Source organism: Sus scrofa, chromosome 5 (genome assembly GCF_000003025.6).
Source record: "Sus scrofa isolate TJ Tabasco breed Duroc chromosome 5, Sscrofa11.1, whole genome shotgun sequence".
NCBI lineage: Eukaryota > Metazoa > Chordata > Mammalia > Artiodactyla > Suidae > Sus > Sus scrofa.
Window position 1 is genome coordinate 83,789,186 of NC_010447.5, and position 17,903 is coordinate 83,807,088.

The 17,903-nt window shown below is 41.9% G+C and overlaps 1 protein-coding gene across 1 annotated transcript in view; it reads right to left on the reverse strand.

The window, feature by feature from the left end:
- SLC17A8 (solute carrier family 17 member 8) overlaps nucleotides 1-17,903 on the reverse strand; it is a 67,832-nt gene that overhangs the window by 47,545 nt on the left and 2,384 nt on the right. The window contains 1 exon segment of the mRNA XM_021092718.1: nucleotides 11,221-11,429. Within this exon segment, the coding sequence (XP_020948377.1) occupies nucleotides 11,221-11,321 (101 nt within the window). The 5' untranslated portion in view covers nucleotides 11,322-11,429.

A 17,903-nucleotide genomic window follows, 5' to 3' on the forward strand; every position in this document is an offset into this window, starting at 1 on the left:
AGAATTTAAAGACTCATTTAATTTAAAAATCAATTGAAAAAAGAGAAAGAGAATATGCACTGGAGTCAGGCAGTCCTGGGTCCAAGGCTATGTGAACTTGAGCAGGTTACTTAACCTCTCTGAGCCTCAGTTCCATGAATGGAGGACAGAACTATTGTAAGCACTAAATAAGATAAAGTTTACAAAGCACTTGATAAATAATCAATAAATGGAAACTTCTAAAGAAAGAAGGAAGGACTTAAATTATAACCCCCAAAGCTGGGTTGAGATTTGAAATAAGATCTCGTCAGTAAGGCTCTTGGCACTTCAGTTTCCAAAGGATCACAACAAAATGCACGTGGTCAACTCCCACCCAGCCGATACTCTCACAGTACCTATTTTTGTGTATTTTTTTAAGTTCGTATTTGCCTCTTCCAGTAGACTGTAAGCTCGTAAAGTCAGGAACCAGGTATTCCTAGTAACAACCATAGGTTCACAGATTTTATAGGGTTAACCTCTGCTGTGTTCCTCCTGGAATTTCATGATTTCTCATCCCCTCATAAAAGCAGAAAGCCAGTGCAGCTTACCTAGTCAGGGAATGGTAAGAAGGAGATAAAGATGGTGGAGTAGGAGGGTATGGAACTCACCTCCCCCAGGAACACACCAAAAATGCATCTGCATGTAGAATGATTCTCACTGAAAACTGACAGAAATACTTCTGCACAACCAAGGTTGGAGGAACGATCCACGCAGAATCAGGTAGGAAGGGAAGAGAAGTGATGGAGTTGGGACCTGTGCACCGGGGAGGAGACTCAGAGGAAAAGGGAGATCACACAGGCAGGCACACTGGGCACCCCAGTCCTGTGGTCCAACTCAGGGAGGATGAGCCCTCTTAGCCGGACGTAACAGGTGCTTACACAGAGAGTGATGAAACAGAGAATAGGGGAAAAGATTTAGTCTTTGGCCTTTTTTATTCCAAAAGCCTAAACTGTGGTGAAAAGCCAACAGCCCCATGACTATATCTGGTCCATAGACTTGCTTTTTGTGTATGGTATGGTGCATATGTACTTTCTGGGAAGATCATTTGCATGCACCTCATTGTTCATTGCAGCACCATGTACAACAGCCACGACATGGAAGCAACCTAAATGTCCATTGACAGAGGGTTAAATAAAGAAGACATGGTACATGGAGTTCCCGTTGTGGCGCAGTGGTTAACAAATCTGACGAGGAACCATGAGGTTACGGGTTAGATCCCTGTCCTTGCTCAGTGGGTTAAGGATCTGGCGTTGCCGTGAGCTGTGGTATAGGTCACAGATGTGGCTCGGATCCCACGTTGCTGTGGCTCTGGTGTAGGCCAGCAGCTCCAGCTCCAATTAGACCCCTAGCCTGGGCACCTCCATATGCGCAGGAGCAGCCCTAGAAAAGACAAAAAAAAAAAAGAAGATATGGTACATACATACAATAGAACATTACTCAGTGATAAAGGAATAAAATAATGCATTTGCAGCAACAACATGGATGGACCTAGAGATTATCATACTGACTAAAGTAAGACAAAGACAAATATCATATGATATCACTTATATGTGGAATCTAATAAAAATGATATAAAAAACTTATGTATAAAATGGGAACAAACTCACAGATTTCAAAACCAATCTTATGATTATCATAGGTGAAACCACTGGAGGGAGGGAGGAATTGGGAGGGTGGGAATAACATATATACACTAATGTATGAAACAGATGATTAACAAGTACCTACTATATAGCACAGGACTCAATAGTTTGTAATAATCTATATGGGAAGAAAGAATCATATATTCATACGTATGACTGATTCACTTTGTTGTGTGCCTGAAACTAGTACAACAATGTTAGGTCAACTATACTCCAATACACCTAAATTTTTTAAAAATTGGATTACTTGCCAGAATTTAAATATCAGTAGATTAGAATTCCCTGGTGGACTAGTAGGTTAAGTCTGGTGTTGTCATTACTGTGGCTCAGGTCATTGTTGTGGTGTGGATTTGATCCCTGGCCCAGGAAATTCCATATGCCGCACGTGTGGCCAAAAAAATAAAATAAAATAAAAATCAGGAGATTGCTCCAAAAACAAACAAAACCACTTGGATATCTGGTTTATTTTGAAAACTGAAAATCTGGAATTATTAGGTCCACATTCTCTCCTGGCTGTAATTGGCTCTCCTTTTTACTGCAGTCCCCACCACTCCCTAATGTCACCCCAACACTGAGCTCAGTTGCCATTTAGCATTACACTAGCACTGTTGCTTTTCTTAAAGTTAAGAGGAAAGGAAAATAGGTTTTGTATCAATATCTCTCTCAGAAGAAAAAAAAAAGAAAAATTAGATTAGGAACAAAAAAAGAATTAGACAACCATCATATATGGCTGCCCAAAGTCTAACTGCCACTTGATATTTCCTGTGCCACTGCTTTTCCCGTGCTCTCTGGTAGCTATGATGTTAACTGTGACATGGACCCTGCCAGATCAGAAGCACATGAGTGAAATTTAGGTACCAAAGGAAGCAACAAGAGGAGGATGCAGTATGCAAAGGAAATAGTGATGCAAATGGTGACAAATGCAATGGTGGGGGCAGCTGGGTCCTCTGTGACTTCTGTGGCAGAATTCTGGGTCGTAATTAGTACTTAGAGGCAAGCACTGATGGTGGCTGGTTTTTAGGGTTATTTGGGTTTTTTGTTTTGTTTTGTTTTGTTTTTTCCATCTAGAACCATCTAGTGGTATGATATACTAATCGTCTCTGTTGCCTTTTTACTGCAGGTAGCGCATCCAGATCTGGTGCTCCCAGGGAGTCTGAAAGCTTACTAATGTGCTTTGCTAAATTTCTTTCCACTTTAGCTAGAGTGGATTCCATTGATTACAACTAAGAACTTCAAATGATACTATGTATTTCTTTGTGTAAGTAGAAACATGTAAAGTGTTTCATGGAAACAACCTAAATGTCTATCAAGAGATAAATGGATTAAGGTGATGGGTACATATATACAATGGAATACTACTTAGACATAACAAAGAACGAAATAATGCCATTTGCAGCAACATGGGTGCAACTAGAAATTCTCATACTAAGTGAAGTAAGTCAGAAAGAGAAAAATAAATACCATATGATATCACTTATATATGGAATCTAAGATATGGCACGAATGAACCTATCTACAAAACAGAAACAGACTCACAAACATAGAGAGCAAACTTGTGGCTGCCAAGGGGGAAAGGGGAGGAAGTGGGATGGACTGGGAGTTTGGGTTGGAAGACACAAACTATTACATTTAGAATGTAGAAGCAATGAGACCTTAGTGTATAGCACAGAGAACTATATCCAATCTCTTGGGACAGAACCTGATGGAAAGCAATATAGGAAAATAAATGTGTGTGTGTGTGACTGCATCACTTTGCTGTGCAACAGAAATTGGCACCACATTGTGAATCAGCTATACTTTAATGAAAAAAAAAATTTTTTAAAGAGATAGTTGTTCTAGGAAGCAGACCCTATGAATGAGATCTTAGAGTTTGGTAACTCACTAGCTGGCTGGCAATGAGAACCCCAACACTGATGGTAATTCCTGGTATGTGGTACCAAAGCAAATGCTAAGACTTTCAGCAGTGATGACCAGGACTGGGATACAGGCAGAAGGGGATGCAGTGATTCCTGCAATATCTCTGGTATTTTGGGAGGTGTGGGAGAAATAGCAATTTCTCCATGAGTGGCTATTGTTAAATGCCACTGATGCTTTGAAGAGAGAAAATGACAGGATTCAGGCAATCCATCACCGATTTAAGAGAAAGTGTGCGTCAGTCAATTCTTGTCACCATTTAAAGCAACCCTCATCTCCTGCAGTTGGAGGGCAGAAAGGACTGAAAATCAGGTGCAAGACTTCATTGTAAAAATTTCAGAATTCCCTCTGGGTGTGGGCAGGACTTAGGCACCTGCTTCCAAAGAATAGCAAAGTGAAAAAAGAGAAACCTGGGCAAACACTTCTTTAACCAAGCAATTAAGATTAGAACCACTGGAGTTCCCAGCATGGCTCAGTGGTCAATGAACCTGACTAGTATCCATGAGGATGCAGGTTCAATCCCTGGCCCCACTCAGTGGGTTAAGGATCCGGCATTGCTGTGAGCTGTTGTGTAGGTCATAGACACGGCTCAGATCCTGCATTGGTGTGGCTGTGGTGTAGGCCGGCAGCTACAGCTCTGATAAAACCCCTAGCCTGGGAACCTCCATATGCCACAGGTATGGCCCTAAATAGACAAAAAAAAAAAAAAAAAAAAAAAGATTAGCACCATTTAATGATAAGTTATGTTGACACCATGTACTCCCCTGATGTGATATACTGAGAAAGGCAGTTCACCTCTGTATGTTCTTCCTCAAAACTCATAATCTTATTTAATTATGAGAGAAATATTAGACAACTCGAACTGAGAAACATTCTACAAAGTACCCAACCAGTCATCCTCCAGCCTGTCCAAGTCAAGAAAAACAAGAAACGGCTGAGAAACTGCCACAGATCAGAGCAGACCTGCTGGCTACGCACAATGTGGTATCCTGGACTGGATCCTAGAACAGGAAAAAAGACATTAATGGAAAAACTAATGAAATTTTAATGAAGTTTTGGAGTTTAATTAGTAATGTACTGATGTTGGTGTCTTAGTTTTGACAAACACACCGTGGTAATATAAGATGTTAATATCAGAGGAAACCGAATGAGGCGATATAGAAAATCTCTGTACTATCTTTGTAAATTTTCTGTGAGTCGAAAACTATTCCAAAACAAAAGCTTCATTTTAAAAAGTAGCAGAACTCTAGAGAAAATGGAATTTGGAGTCTAGGTAGGTCTCTTACCTAGACTGAGATCCTGACAAGAAATGAGACCCTGAGAGCTTGGGACGGGAGGATTTTGAGTGCCAGGTTAAAGGGCAGATGCACTTGAACATCTAAAGCCCTAGATTCCTCTGAACCCTCTGGACCTGCAGAAGTGGCCACTCTTCTTTTTGGGAGATGGATGTCCCTCCTCCTTTTACTTGGAAACTATGCAAAAGCCTCAGATGGAGCAAATGACTTATAAGATGATGCTGAAGATCTACTCCCTCTTTTTCCACCAGACTGATAATTAGGACCAAATACCAGACTGTGTGAGTTTAGGCAAATATTGGGTAGGCCTGCCAATGGAGAGGATGGGTCATACCAACAAAAGAGCAGGATCTGACTAATGTTGACCTTCCTAAATGTTGACCAGCAGGAAGCAGGAGAGTATGCCTCGGAATGGATCCTGCATGTGCTGGATCTGAGGGAGCTGCAGGGGTGGTAAAGTTGGGTAAGGGACAGCTTGTCAAAAAAGATGTATGTATGTCTTCCTCAAAGGATAAATTCAAGTCCTAAACTCCGATACCTGTGAAAGTGACCTTATTTGGAAATGGGGTCTTTGCAGGTGTAATGAGAAGCTAAGGGGGAGAAGGCCATGTGACAACAGAGGCGGAGATTGGTGTGATGTGTGTACAAGCCAAGGAAGGAGAGGATTTCCCAGCCACCACCAGAAGTGAGGAAGAGGCAGAGATGGATCCTCCCCAGATTCTCCAAGGGAGCATGTCCCTGCCAACAGCTTGATTTGGGACGTCTGGCTTCCAGAACTGTGAGGGAATAAATTTAAGCCACCCAGTTTGTGGTACATTGTCACAGCAGCCCTAGGAAACTAACACAGGGGGCATTCCCCCATGACACAGGATTTAACATCCCGGCAACAGCCAAGAAAATGATTCTCTTGAGCTGCGAATGTGGCTCTTGGAAGCTTAGACAAGGCAGAGATGTCAAGAGGAGCCTGAAGACTTTAAAAACTGTGTACTAATTTCTAATAAATAGTGCATTAAGGATCAGAGATTAAGGACACTATGACTTTTTTTAAAAAATAACTTGGTTTCTTGTGGTTCAGTAATTGAGGACATCTTTGAAGTGGATCTGACTAGCAGTGCCATTCGCCCTTCAGTTTGACCCTAAGTGACCTCCCCCTTTGAATAAGAACCTGAAGATGGAGACTAGGTGAGGTCAGGTCATGGTTTCACAGGGATGCCCAACGTCATTCCTCTGGCCATTCACATTCATTTCAAAGAGAGAATACCCAAAACCACAAGAGTATTCTTCCCCAGTCCACTTCCTCTCCTTTCTTTCATACCAAGACCTAAAAGAAAGGCCAGGGGCCACCACTCTGGAAAGGGATATTGGTCTTGAGCCTTGGGATGAGTTAGGACTGTTGCTCATTCACAGGAGCAAGAAGGCATGAGTCTGGCACTCGGGTGATTCACTAAGACAACTCCTGATACTACCTTGACTAGTTTAACTGAAACACAGCACCCATAACTGGTAAGTGTGTGTTAACCAATGGTTTAGACTTCCCAGGGATTGAGGTCTGGATCAGCCCACCAAGCGAGTTAACAGAAGTAAGGAGAATCGAGAACAGGTGGGGAGGAGGGACCAGCTAGAGCAGTAGGAGCTGGAGTGCATCCCACCAACTCTTCCCTTGAAGTTTTCTCAGGAATTAGGATCAGAGAGTCCTGAAGAAGCTGTTCACCTGGAGTGAACTGGGTGTGGAGAAGAGAGTGGACCTGGAGTGGTGCCATAAGTGGGCTGTCATGCACTCCCCAGGTCCCTTTTCTCAGGCCAGCACACCTCTGGATCTGCTAACAGCTTGCAACTGCTCCCGTCTAGCAGAACTGCCTGCCACGAGGCAGTTCCATCATAAACCTCCATCCCTGCCAGGCAGCCCATAGTCAATGACTGACCCATGTGAGACATAAAGGCTGCTCCCTTCACTCAAAAGGACAGCCCAGTACCAGTGATGCTCCAGAGCTTCCACACTGTGACATGGTCCCTGTGCATTATCTGACATCATGTCCTTGCTTTTTTTTTCTCTTTTTCTATCCTGCTTTACCCCCTCTCTCCCAGTTTTTTCCAGAAAGAGTGCCCTCTCAATAAATTACATCCTACACTCATCCCAATCCCTGTCTCAGGCTCTGCATTTAGGGAACCCTACCTGAGAGACAGGTGGGGTAAAATAAAGCAGGGAAGAGGGACAGAGAGTGGGTGGGAGGAGGGAAAGCAAGGTTTCTTTTTAAATGACTGCACCCACGGCATATGGAAGTCCCTGGGCCAAGGGTCAAATTGGAGCCACACAGCAGCCTACACCATAACCATGGCAACTCCATATCTGAGCCACATCTGTGACCTATGCCACAGCTTGCAGCAATCCTGGATCCTTAACCCACTGAGCGAGGCCACAGATCGAACCTGAATCCTCATGGAGACGTTAGGTCCTTAACCTACTGAGCCATGATGAGAACTCTGAGGTTTATCTTCAAATAGGACGGTCCGGAGAGTCCTCCCTGAGAACGTGACCTTTGGGAAGAGACTTGAAGAAAGTGAGGGAATGATCCGCTGGACTATTTGGGAGAAAACCTTTCAGGGTACAAAAGCTAGCACAGGAGTACATCCAGGGAGTTCCAGTAAGAGTGCAGAGTGTGGCTGGAGGCAGGCAAGGAAGGTCAGAGACGAAGTCAGAGAGATTTCTCAGGGTCCTACATAAGGCAATTGAAAGGACTCAGCTTTCCCTCTGAGTGAGGTAGAAAACTGAGAGGAGGTTTTGAGCAGGAGAGAGATCTGTCCTTTGTTTCAATAGAATCATCTGGACTGCGATGGTGGGAGCCAAGTTGCCTGAGGTCACACAGGCAGAAAGTAAATGATGTCACAGCAGTAGGAACCCAGGATCCCCTGATGTTAGAGTCGGCTGTCACACACCAGCCTTTGTCTACAGAGCAGACTGTACATGCCTGGTACATACGTTCAATACACAACCGCTGAATGCTAAGGATGGTCTCAATACAGGGATTGGTACCAACTCTCTAAAGGTGAGAGATGAATGTTTATAAGACCAAACTCCCTTTCAGTCTCTCTTAGGGAAAAATCTTCCATACTATAACTGATTAGTATACTTGCCTTAAGATCCAGAGGTCACTAGCTAAAGTTCAGCCTGAGTAAGTTCCTAAACCTAAGTGAGTTGTTAAATTTCAAGACATCAAGTGGGAAGAGCAGACACTTGTTGAGAGAAGAAGCATAGGGCACAGAATGTCTGGTTTGAAATCCAGCTCAGCCTCTTATAATCTATGCAACCATGGGCAATTTACTTAACTTCTCTGTGCCTCAGTTTTCTCATCTACAAAACTGTGATTAAAATCAGCCCTACTTCATGGCCTGGTTAATAGAATTAAATAACTTTATAGTACCTGGAACATACTAAGTGTTAGTTATTATCATTTATTTCATGTAAGTAATTTGAGGACACCCATATTTTAATTTAAGTTGAACAAGCCTTATATCAATTTTAGGACATTAATTTCCAGATGCCATGCTTTCTGTGTCATCTTTTCTAACATGGACTGCAAGAGAGTGCATCATCTTTCTTCCTACACCTCTAAAATATTTTTGTCCCTTTAGCTGATGAATTATTCAGCTACTTCTTACCAACGACTGTTCTCCAGGAAGGTAATAATGCCTGGCTGTCATCAGCCCCATGTGTAGACTTCAGACGCTTCCCTGTGTGTCTGACACTCCCCTAACCATGAGGAATACTCTGTGTTTAATCACTCCATGATTAAAAAGCATCTCCAAAATTCCATTTAGATGATCTGTCTTAAACATCATTAGACATCTATGATGTATTTTTTTTTTTTTTTGTCTTTTGATCTTTTAGGGCCACACCCATGGCATATGGAGGTTCCCAAGCTAGGGGTCTAATCAGAGCTGTTGCTGCCGGCCTATACCACAGTAACGCAGGATCTGAGCCACGTCTGCGACCTACACCGCAGCTCACGGCAACGCTGGATCCTTAACCCACTGGATCAAACCCGCAACCTCATGGTTCCTAGTCGGATTCGTTTCCACTGCGCCAAGACAGGAACTCCTATGATTGATTCTGATTGCTAAGTTAGAAAGTCAGGATTTCTAACTTTCAGTGTTTCTCCCCATCACAAACAGAAAACGGTTCTTTATGATTTTTTGTTTTCACATTGGATTCCGTCAACTGGTTTTATGTAAAATCAATGACAGAGAATGTCCATTACATGCCAGGCTCTGGGCAAGGCACTTTATAAATTAACTTATAGACGTGAGGTCAACACCAAGTGCATGGCGAGCTGTTTTTGCTGGAGAAGCCCGAATTCTGGAGCTCTGCTCAAAGACCACTACAGCTGAAGATCAACTTAGATCACCAGCCAATTAATTCCTTTTTTTTTCCTTCCTCTGCCAGTAATTTCTCTCTAGGGGACACTAAAAGAAGAGGTGCAAGTTGGCTTTATTTATTCTAAAGCCGTTCTGCAGTTATGATGACAGTGATAACACCTAGAATATATTTAGTGTATTCTCTGTCTCCAGAACTGTAAGCTAGTGTTTTATTGTTCCATCATGCAGTTGTGAGGAAGCTGTTCAGAATCTTAGACACATAACTCAATTTTGAGTTTGAGGTCACACAACTTAGAAATTACTAATTTTGCTACATCCCTAAGCAAACCAATTCAGTAAAGAAAAGGATCTTCAAGTGGATCATTCAATCAAACATAGTAAACCAGCATCTAGGATAAGTCCCTTATTGAAAAAAAATGATTAAAATTTAAAAAGATGTTAAAGTTGGGGGGAAAAAAAACTCTTAAGTACTTTCTTGTCAAGTATTTTATAAACTAAGGCACAGAGTTTGGTGCTTTATAATGGTGACGATGGTCCAAAGTCATGGTATTTATTCCTGATTTTGTTGAATTCCTTTGTCATCATCTGACTATGCCAATTAAGCCACTGTGCCTTCCTTTTGCATTTTTAATCAAATGAACTCCACTGTAATAACATGTTACCTGGGAGTGCTCGACAGAAAGATAAACACTCTTAAAAGGAAAGGTTATTATAATTGTCTCCTATGTTTGGCTGGTTTATCCTGCTGTCACTGAGGTAGGATTCCATCTATGCAGGATAATTCAGTGTAGTCGTGATTGAAAACTTTTTCTTTTTAATTACCAAAGTAATAAGATGCCCAACACAGTTTTCTTGCTAAGTTCATCAAGAGTGACACAGGAGAAAATGTAACACTGACAATAGCTCCTCCCCATCCCCGCCCCGTTATAAAACACAAGAAGCGGAATGAATCTCGGTGTGCCTAGAAAGAGTCCTTTAAATGATAGTTTTTTAATTTAAGAGAACACATACATAGAAAAGGTAAAAGGAGATACCAGGTGGCACTATCACTCAAGACTAGATATAATCATAATAATCTTATCAAGGGTTATTTATTTATATCAGAGAAATTAAAGGAGTCATTTTACCTTGCACATAGGGCTGCTTATTAATTCACCTATGAAACCTAGGAAGGCGTTTACTATGTCTCTTTCAAAAATCACAAATTAAAAAAAAAGAAAAAGAGAAAGAAATAAAAATTTTTTAAAATACCAAAAAAGGAAGAAAAAAATCACAAATTAAAAATGTCACATCAATTTATTCATTAATGGAAAACTTTCCTTCTAATAATATATTTTACTTTTTAAAAAGATTTGTCTTTTCTTTTGGACAAAAACATTCAATTCAATGATAGTACTTAACACTTTCCCACTTAATCATGTAAGATTTCCTGCTTTAATACTAAATTTTAAGTTACTTTCTTCATACTCTTATGTAATTATCTCTCTTTGAAAACTGTACAATTAAGAATCCCTTTATATAGTTTATATTACAAGCTGCACAATTTGCAAATACGTAATTTTCATTTAGAGCAAAAAAATGAAGTGAAAAATTCTGAAAAATTATTTCAGCTCCAAGCATAAGCATATAAAGTGGTTCCTGATTTTGTTATTACTGTTGAATTAACATGAAAGCTTATCTCCCTGAATCTCTTCTAATTCAATGCTAAACACACAATACATCTCCAGTAAGTACATTCTGCTGCATAAGCAGAATGCTTACCTTGGTATTTTCCTATTTCAACCTTACCCTTTTGATGCATCTTCTTTTCCTCTAGGTGTAGTCTGTTGGAGCTAGAAGGGGCTCCAGAAGCCCTCTAATTCGACCCACCCACTCATTTTTAAAATGTGGCTTTAAAAACATGAAGCAAAATCTCTCAAACACCAGCAACGTGAGGCTACTCATAAATAAACCTAAAGTTTGCATTCAAACTTTACCTTTGTAAAATCCCCAACGAATCTCCCACAGCGTTCTTCACTCCTTCCTTTCCAGGTTTCAAAATTTTTTCTTTGAAGGTATCAAATGCTTTGAAAGGCATTTTGAATGGGGGGTGTGGGTACCTCCAAGCCGTCAACAGTCAGTCTCAGAAACTGTCATCCTTTCTTGTTTCCAGCACGGGGACCACTCTGCTTTCCCCGATGAACACCTGGAAGTCAGTTCTCATGGAGGTGACTACATAAAATCAAAAAGGAGATGAACCCCAGCCCAGATCTCTCAAGAAGAGACAATACCCCCCCACCCCCAAAAAAGGAGAGGCTAAGTAGTCTGCAACTGGGAATTCAGCCCCTTTCAGCTCCCAGCTCAGCAGCAGCCTCTGGTGCTATCTCAGGCAGCCACTCTCAGGCTGAGCGCAGCCTGGCTCCCTCCCTGGGTTGCAGCTGGAGAAGCTAAAGTGGGTTCCAGCCCACGAGGTGTCCTGAGACCAGCGACAGCATCTGCAGCCTCTCTCCAGCCCCTCCTGCAGCTTCTGACCACATACCCCTCCTGCCTACCTCGGCTCGGCTGTGGCTCTCACTGAGTGATCCTTTCCAAGGTGATGCCATAGTAACCGGCACAATACCTGCCCCTCAGCTGCTGGGGCTTATTAATGGGCTCTTAGCTTGAGCAGGCACCCAGGGCGAAGTAAAAGTAAGCATACATTTATAAGCCTCTGCTTTTCTGAGGTCTAGCCCTGAAGACAAGCTCTCAGTCACCACATTACGGCCTTTTAGGCCCCTCGTGAGAGCCATGAAACCGTTTTTTCTGCCAGACACCAGTATGGATGCAGTCCTTGAAGGAACACTTGCACTCAAGGAGGCTAAATGCAAAACTCAGGCCACAAACCTCTAGGAGGGCATTTATCTGCTCCTGATCAACATGGCAGGATCACTTGAGGTATGGTGTGTAAGTGCCACTGGGACCATTGAACTGAAGGCAGCTGAGCCAGTCCTAGAACCTGCTCAGTACCCTTCACTGGTCCCCACTGTCCTCAGAAAAATCCAAGTTCTTCATCACAGCACAGAGGTCCCTCTGTGGGACTCCAGTCTTGTTCCCTGGCACTCTGCTCTTCACACCAGCACTTCACTGAGTTCAACAAGCTCCCTATCAGAGTTCCCATCGTGGCTCAGTGGTTAACGAATCTGACTAGGAACCATGAGGTTGCAGGTTCAATCCCTGGCTTGCTCAATGGGTTAAGGATCCAGCGTTGCTGCGGTGTAGGTTGCAGACCCAGCTCAGATCCTGAGTTGCTGTGGCTCTGGCGTAGGCCGGTGGCTATAGCTCCGATTAGACCCCTAGCCTGAGAACCTCCATATGCCACAGGAGCGGCCCAAGAAATGGCAAAAAGATGAAAAAAACAAAAAACAAACAAACAAAACAACAAGCTCCCTATCATGTCTGGGGTTTACTCAAACTCTACCCTCTGCCTGGGTAACCCTTCATCTGGAAAATGTCAAGGAATGCTCAAGTCTCACAGAGACAACACTTCCTCTAGAAACCCTCATGAGATTATCTGTCCTTCCTGTGCTCCCAAGTCCCCTGTCCTCCGAGCCAGGAAGACCTGGCAGGCAGTGGTATAACATAAATCACTGTTGATCTGGGGAAGAAATACCGTGTGTTGCTCCCACATTTATGGGCCGCAGGATGACCCCACCATAAATGATGATGCCATGAAGAAACAGCCTTCGTCTGTGAGGCTACAGGGTCCCAATCCCCCAGTCGGCATGGGATTGACAGATCCTGCACTTTAGAGTCTCAGACTCCCCAGGAGTCATTTCCACAAGACCGGCCACTACCCGCTGCAAGCCACAGTCCAAATTCTTCTCCCAGGATTTGAATTAAGTTGATCTAAATCAGAGCTGGATCATTGGTAGCTTAATAACTATGATGCTGATGGTGGTGGCTAATATTTATTGAGCTCTCTATGTTAAGTATTATTTATATATTATCACAATCTTCCCAATACTGCTTGGTGGGTAGTTATTATTTTTCCCAACTTCACTGACAGGAAAATGAAGCAAAGACACATTAGACTTAGTAATGTCAGATCCAAACAGCCTGGCTCAGGCCAGCCTGCTCTTATTCTCATTCTCTCTTTCTCTCTCTCTCCCTCTCTCTCTCCCTCTTCTCTTCTTCCCCCCACCACCCCCACGACCCATACTACCCCCTCCAACTTTAACTAAGGTATATTTTGCATATCATATTTCACCCATTTCAAGTGGACAGTCAGTGATTTTTAGTAAATTTACCACATTGTGCAAGAATCACCATAAAGCATGAAGTGGACAGAATGTTTCTCTCATTCAATGAGATCCTTCATATTTGCTGTTCGTACTGGCCTCCCCCGCCCCCCGCCCCAAGCAACCATCAATCTTTCTGTCTCTATAGATTTGCCTTTACTAGACATTTCCTATATATGGAATCAACACACTGCACACCATACAATATATGGTCTCTTGCGTCTGGCTTCTTCCACTTACTATAGTGAGTTTCAGGTCTGTCCATGTGCCAACTGTATGAGTAGTTTTTTCCTCTTTTTGCTTTCTGTGGAATATTTCATTGTATGGGCATACTACATTGTGTCTCTCCATTGACCTGTTGGTGAATATTTAGGTTTTGCTTCTAGTCTCTGGCTATTACCAATAAAACTGTTAAGACCATTTGCATGCAAATCTTTCTGTGGACAAATCTTTTCATTTCTCTTGGGGAAATACCCAGGCATAGAATTTGTGGACTGTATATGTTTAAACCTTTAAGAAACTGCCAAATTATTTTCCAAAGTGGTCCAATATTTTACATTCCCACTGGCATGTATGAGGGCTCCCATTTCTGACCTCCTTACCAATATCTGCTATCTTTTTTTCTTTTCTCGGCTGCACCCACAGCATGTTCCCAAGCCAGGGGTTAAACCCCTGCCACAGCAGTAACCCAAGCCACTGCAGTGACACCACCAGATACTTAACCCTTAGCACCACAAGAGAACTCCTATTGTCTGTCTCGGTATAGTCATTCTAGTGAGTATGAAATGGTATCTCTTGTGGTTTTAATTTGCATCTTCCTAATGACTAATGACCTTGACCATATTTTGATGTGCTTGTTAGTCATTTCACATCATTTTTTAGTAAAATTTCTATTCAAATATTTTGCTCATTTTCAAAACGAGTATTTTGCTTTCTTATTGAGGTGTATAAGTATATATTTGCAGTACAAATCTTTTATCAGATAATATGATTTGTAAATATTTTCTCCCAGAGTGCTGCTTGTCTTTTCATTTTCTTCATGCTGTGTTTGGAAGTGCAAACATTTTCAGTTTTGATGAGGTAAGTCCAATGTATCAATTTTTGTCCCTTCATTGACTATACTTTGTTCACATACCTACGAAATCTTTGCCTAACCTGAGGTTTTGAAGATCTTCTTTATTTTTTTCCCTAAAAGTTTAATTATTTCATCTCTTACACTTCAGTCCATGACCCATTTTGAGTTCATTTGAATGTATGGAATCAGATAAACATCTAAGTTCATCCTTTTCCATGTGGTCAACCAGTTGCTCCAGAACCACTTATTAGAAAGGCTATCCTTTCTCCAATGAGTTGCTTTAGCACCTTTGTAGAAAATCAAAACAAAAACCCAATCAACAAATGGGCCAGGAGTTCCTGTTGTGGCGCGCAGTGGTTAACGAATCTGACTAGAAACCATGAGGTTTCGGGTTTGATCCCTGGCCTCGCTCAGTGGGTTAAGGATATGGTGTTGCCGTGAGCTGTGGTGTAGGTCGCAGATGCGGCTTGGATCCCACATGGCTGTGGCCCTGGTGTAGGCCGGTGGCTACAGCTCTGATTAGACCCCTAGCCTGGGAATCTCCATATGCTGCAGATGCGGCCCTAGAAAAAGACCAAAAAAAGGCCAAAAATCTAAATAGACATTTCCCCAAAAAAGACATACAGATGGCCAACAGGCACATGAAAAAATGCTCAGCATTGCTAATTGTTAGATAAATGCAAGTCAAAACTACAATGAGGTATCATCTCATACTGGTCAGAATCGCCCTCATTAAAAAGTCTACAGATAACAAATGCTAGAGAAGGTATGGAGAAAAAGGAATCTTCCCACACTGATGATGGGAATATAAATTGGTAGAGCCACGATGGAAAACAGTATGCAGGTTTCTCTAAAAACTAAAAACAGAGTTGCCACATGATCCTGAATCCCACTCCTGGGCATCTATCTGACAAAACCATAATTCGAAAAGATACATCCACTTCCAATGTTTATTGCACCACTATTTACAATAGCCAAGACATAGAAGCAACCTAAAGTCCCTCGACATATGAATGGATAAAGACGTAGTATGCATATACGATGGAATAGTACTGAGCCATAAAAAAGAATGAAATAATGCCATTTGTAGCAACATGGGTGGACTTAGAGATATCAGAAAAAGACAAATACCATATGATATCACTTATGTGTGGAATCTAAACTATGACACAAATGAACTTATCTATGAAAGAGAAATAGACTTACAGACATAGAGAACAGACTTGTGATTGCCAAGAGGATGGGATGGGAGAGGAATGGACTGGGAGTTTGGAATTAGCAGGTGCAAACTATTGTGTATATGTATAACTAAATTACTCTGCTGTAACCATAAATACAACATTATAAATTAACCATACTTCAACAAAATAAATGTTTTAAAAAAGAGTGAGAGAGAAAGAACATTGAAAGAAAAAAAAAAAATACATAGTTTTGGGCCACCAAGCTTGCCATCCACAACCCCTCAAGGCTGAGAATGCTAAGACTCCTGGAAAACACATAATCTAATCACACTACCAAGTCTTTACCTGTCTCCAGAAAGCTCACTCATACATCAAAAGCAAGTACAATTAAATTATTGGAGTTTCCATTGTGGCTCAGCAGGTTAAGAACCCAATAGAGTGAGGATGAGGGTTCAATCCCTGGCCTCGCTCAGTGGGTTAAGGATCTGGCATTGCTGCAAGCTGTGGCATAGGTCACAGATGCGGCTCAGATCTGGTATTGCCACGGCTATGGTGTAGGCCTGCAGCTGTAGTTCCAATTCGACCCCTAGCCTGGGAACTTCCATAAGAAGTAAAACGAAAAAAAAATAATGATAAATACACTCTCTTGCTACAGAAAGCATTCCCTGGTGAAGTTTCTAATGCATCCCTCAACCTCTAGATACCCTTAGGTTACTAATCTCTTAGAACACATAATGGAAGTGCGCCTAGGGAAAGACCTCTTAAGGGTCAATGACTGCTAAGAGCACTAACCATTTCTGCAGAATGTATTGCTCATGAAACACACCTGAATCTACAAGGTTTGTGTGTATTGATTTAGATGGTTTATAATAATAACTAACATTTTCAGAGGACTCTCTAGGTGCCAAATTTTAAGCACTTAACTCATTGACAATGACTCAGATAAGCATCATCATTATATCATCTACAGACGAGGAAATTGAGGCACAGAGATTTTAAGGAAACTTGATCAAGTTCATACAGTTAGGAAACTAGGCAGAGATAGGATATGGACCCAAGAAGTCTGACATCAGAGCCTATATCCTTAGCTTCTACGCCAGAACTGTTGATGATCAAGATGAGAAAATATAAAGCCAGACGTTCCAGAACTGAGGCTCATTTTATTCATTTATTCACTTGTTCCTTCTCTTGAGGGCCTACAATGTGGCAGCCCTTTCTCAGGCACTGGTGATAGAGGTTGAACCGTGGTATTTCCCTTGAAGGAATAAACAAGAAAATGAATGAACCTGTATGGTATAGTGAGTGACAACACATGGCAATGGGACCACAGGTAAGGACACCTAACTAGCTTGCAAATGAGAATGGGAGAGGGTTTCCTAGAAGAGGGGACAATAGCATTAAGCTTTCAGGGATGAGAAAGAGTGAGGCAAATAAAATAAAAAAAAACGTGGGATCAAAGATTTGTACGAGAGAGCCTGGCACCTGGGGAAACTTGCAGAGTGTCAGAGCTGGATGAGTGTACTTCATGGTAGAAAACAAGGCTGGAACAATGATCATGAGCTAAATTTATACAGTTTAGTTGTTACAGAGGAGCAGTAGAACATGCAGTCCCCATCTCAAAATATCAAACACAGCAAAGGCAGAGGAAATTATGTATGGAGGAGAAACACAAGGGCCGCAAAACTAAAGCTTTGGTCTATGCTGGGGATATGCAGACCAAATATTCATTAGGAAAAAAATCCAGCCCTTAACATGTATTTGGTGACCTCCCATGATTCTGTACAGAAAAAAACCTCTTCCCTTCAGAAAATAATACCGACTAGGATATCTTTCGAGGAGCTTGCCCAGATTATAGCAATTCCTCCTTCTCAGGGAACTTTCCTCCCCTTCTCGTCCCCCTCCTCTTTTATGGCAACAGGCCTCTGGAAGTCCCATATATGTTATATTGCTTCCCATCCCCTCTGACACTGCTAGATGGACCAGGGATGGGCCCCCGCACTGCACTGAGCTGGTCAAATGCCAAATTCTCTTGTAATTTAACTTTAGAATTGAGAGACCATTATTAAAAAAAAAACCTCTCTATAATGCTTTACAAACATAAGGCGGCATACATGAACACCCTCGAAACACAGTAAGTTCCAAATTCC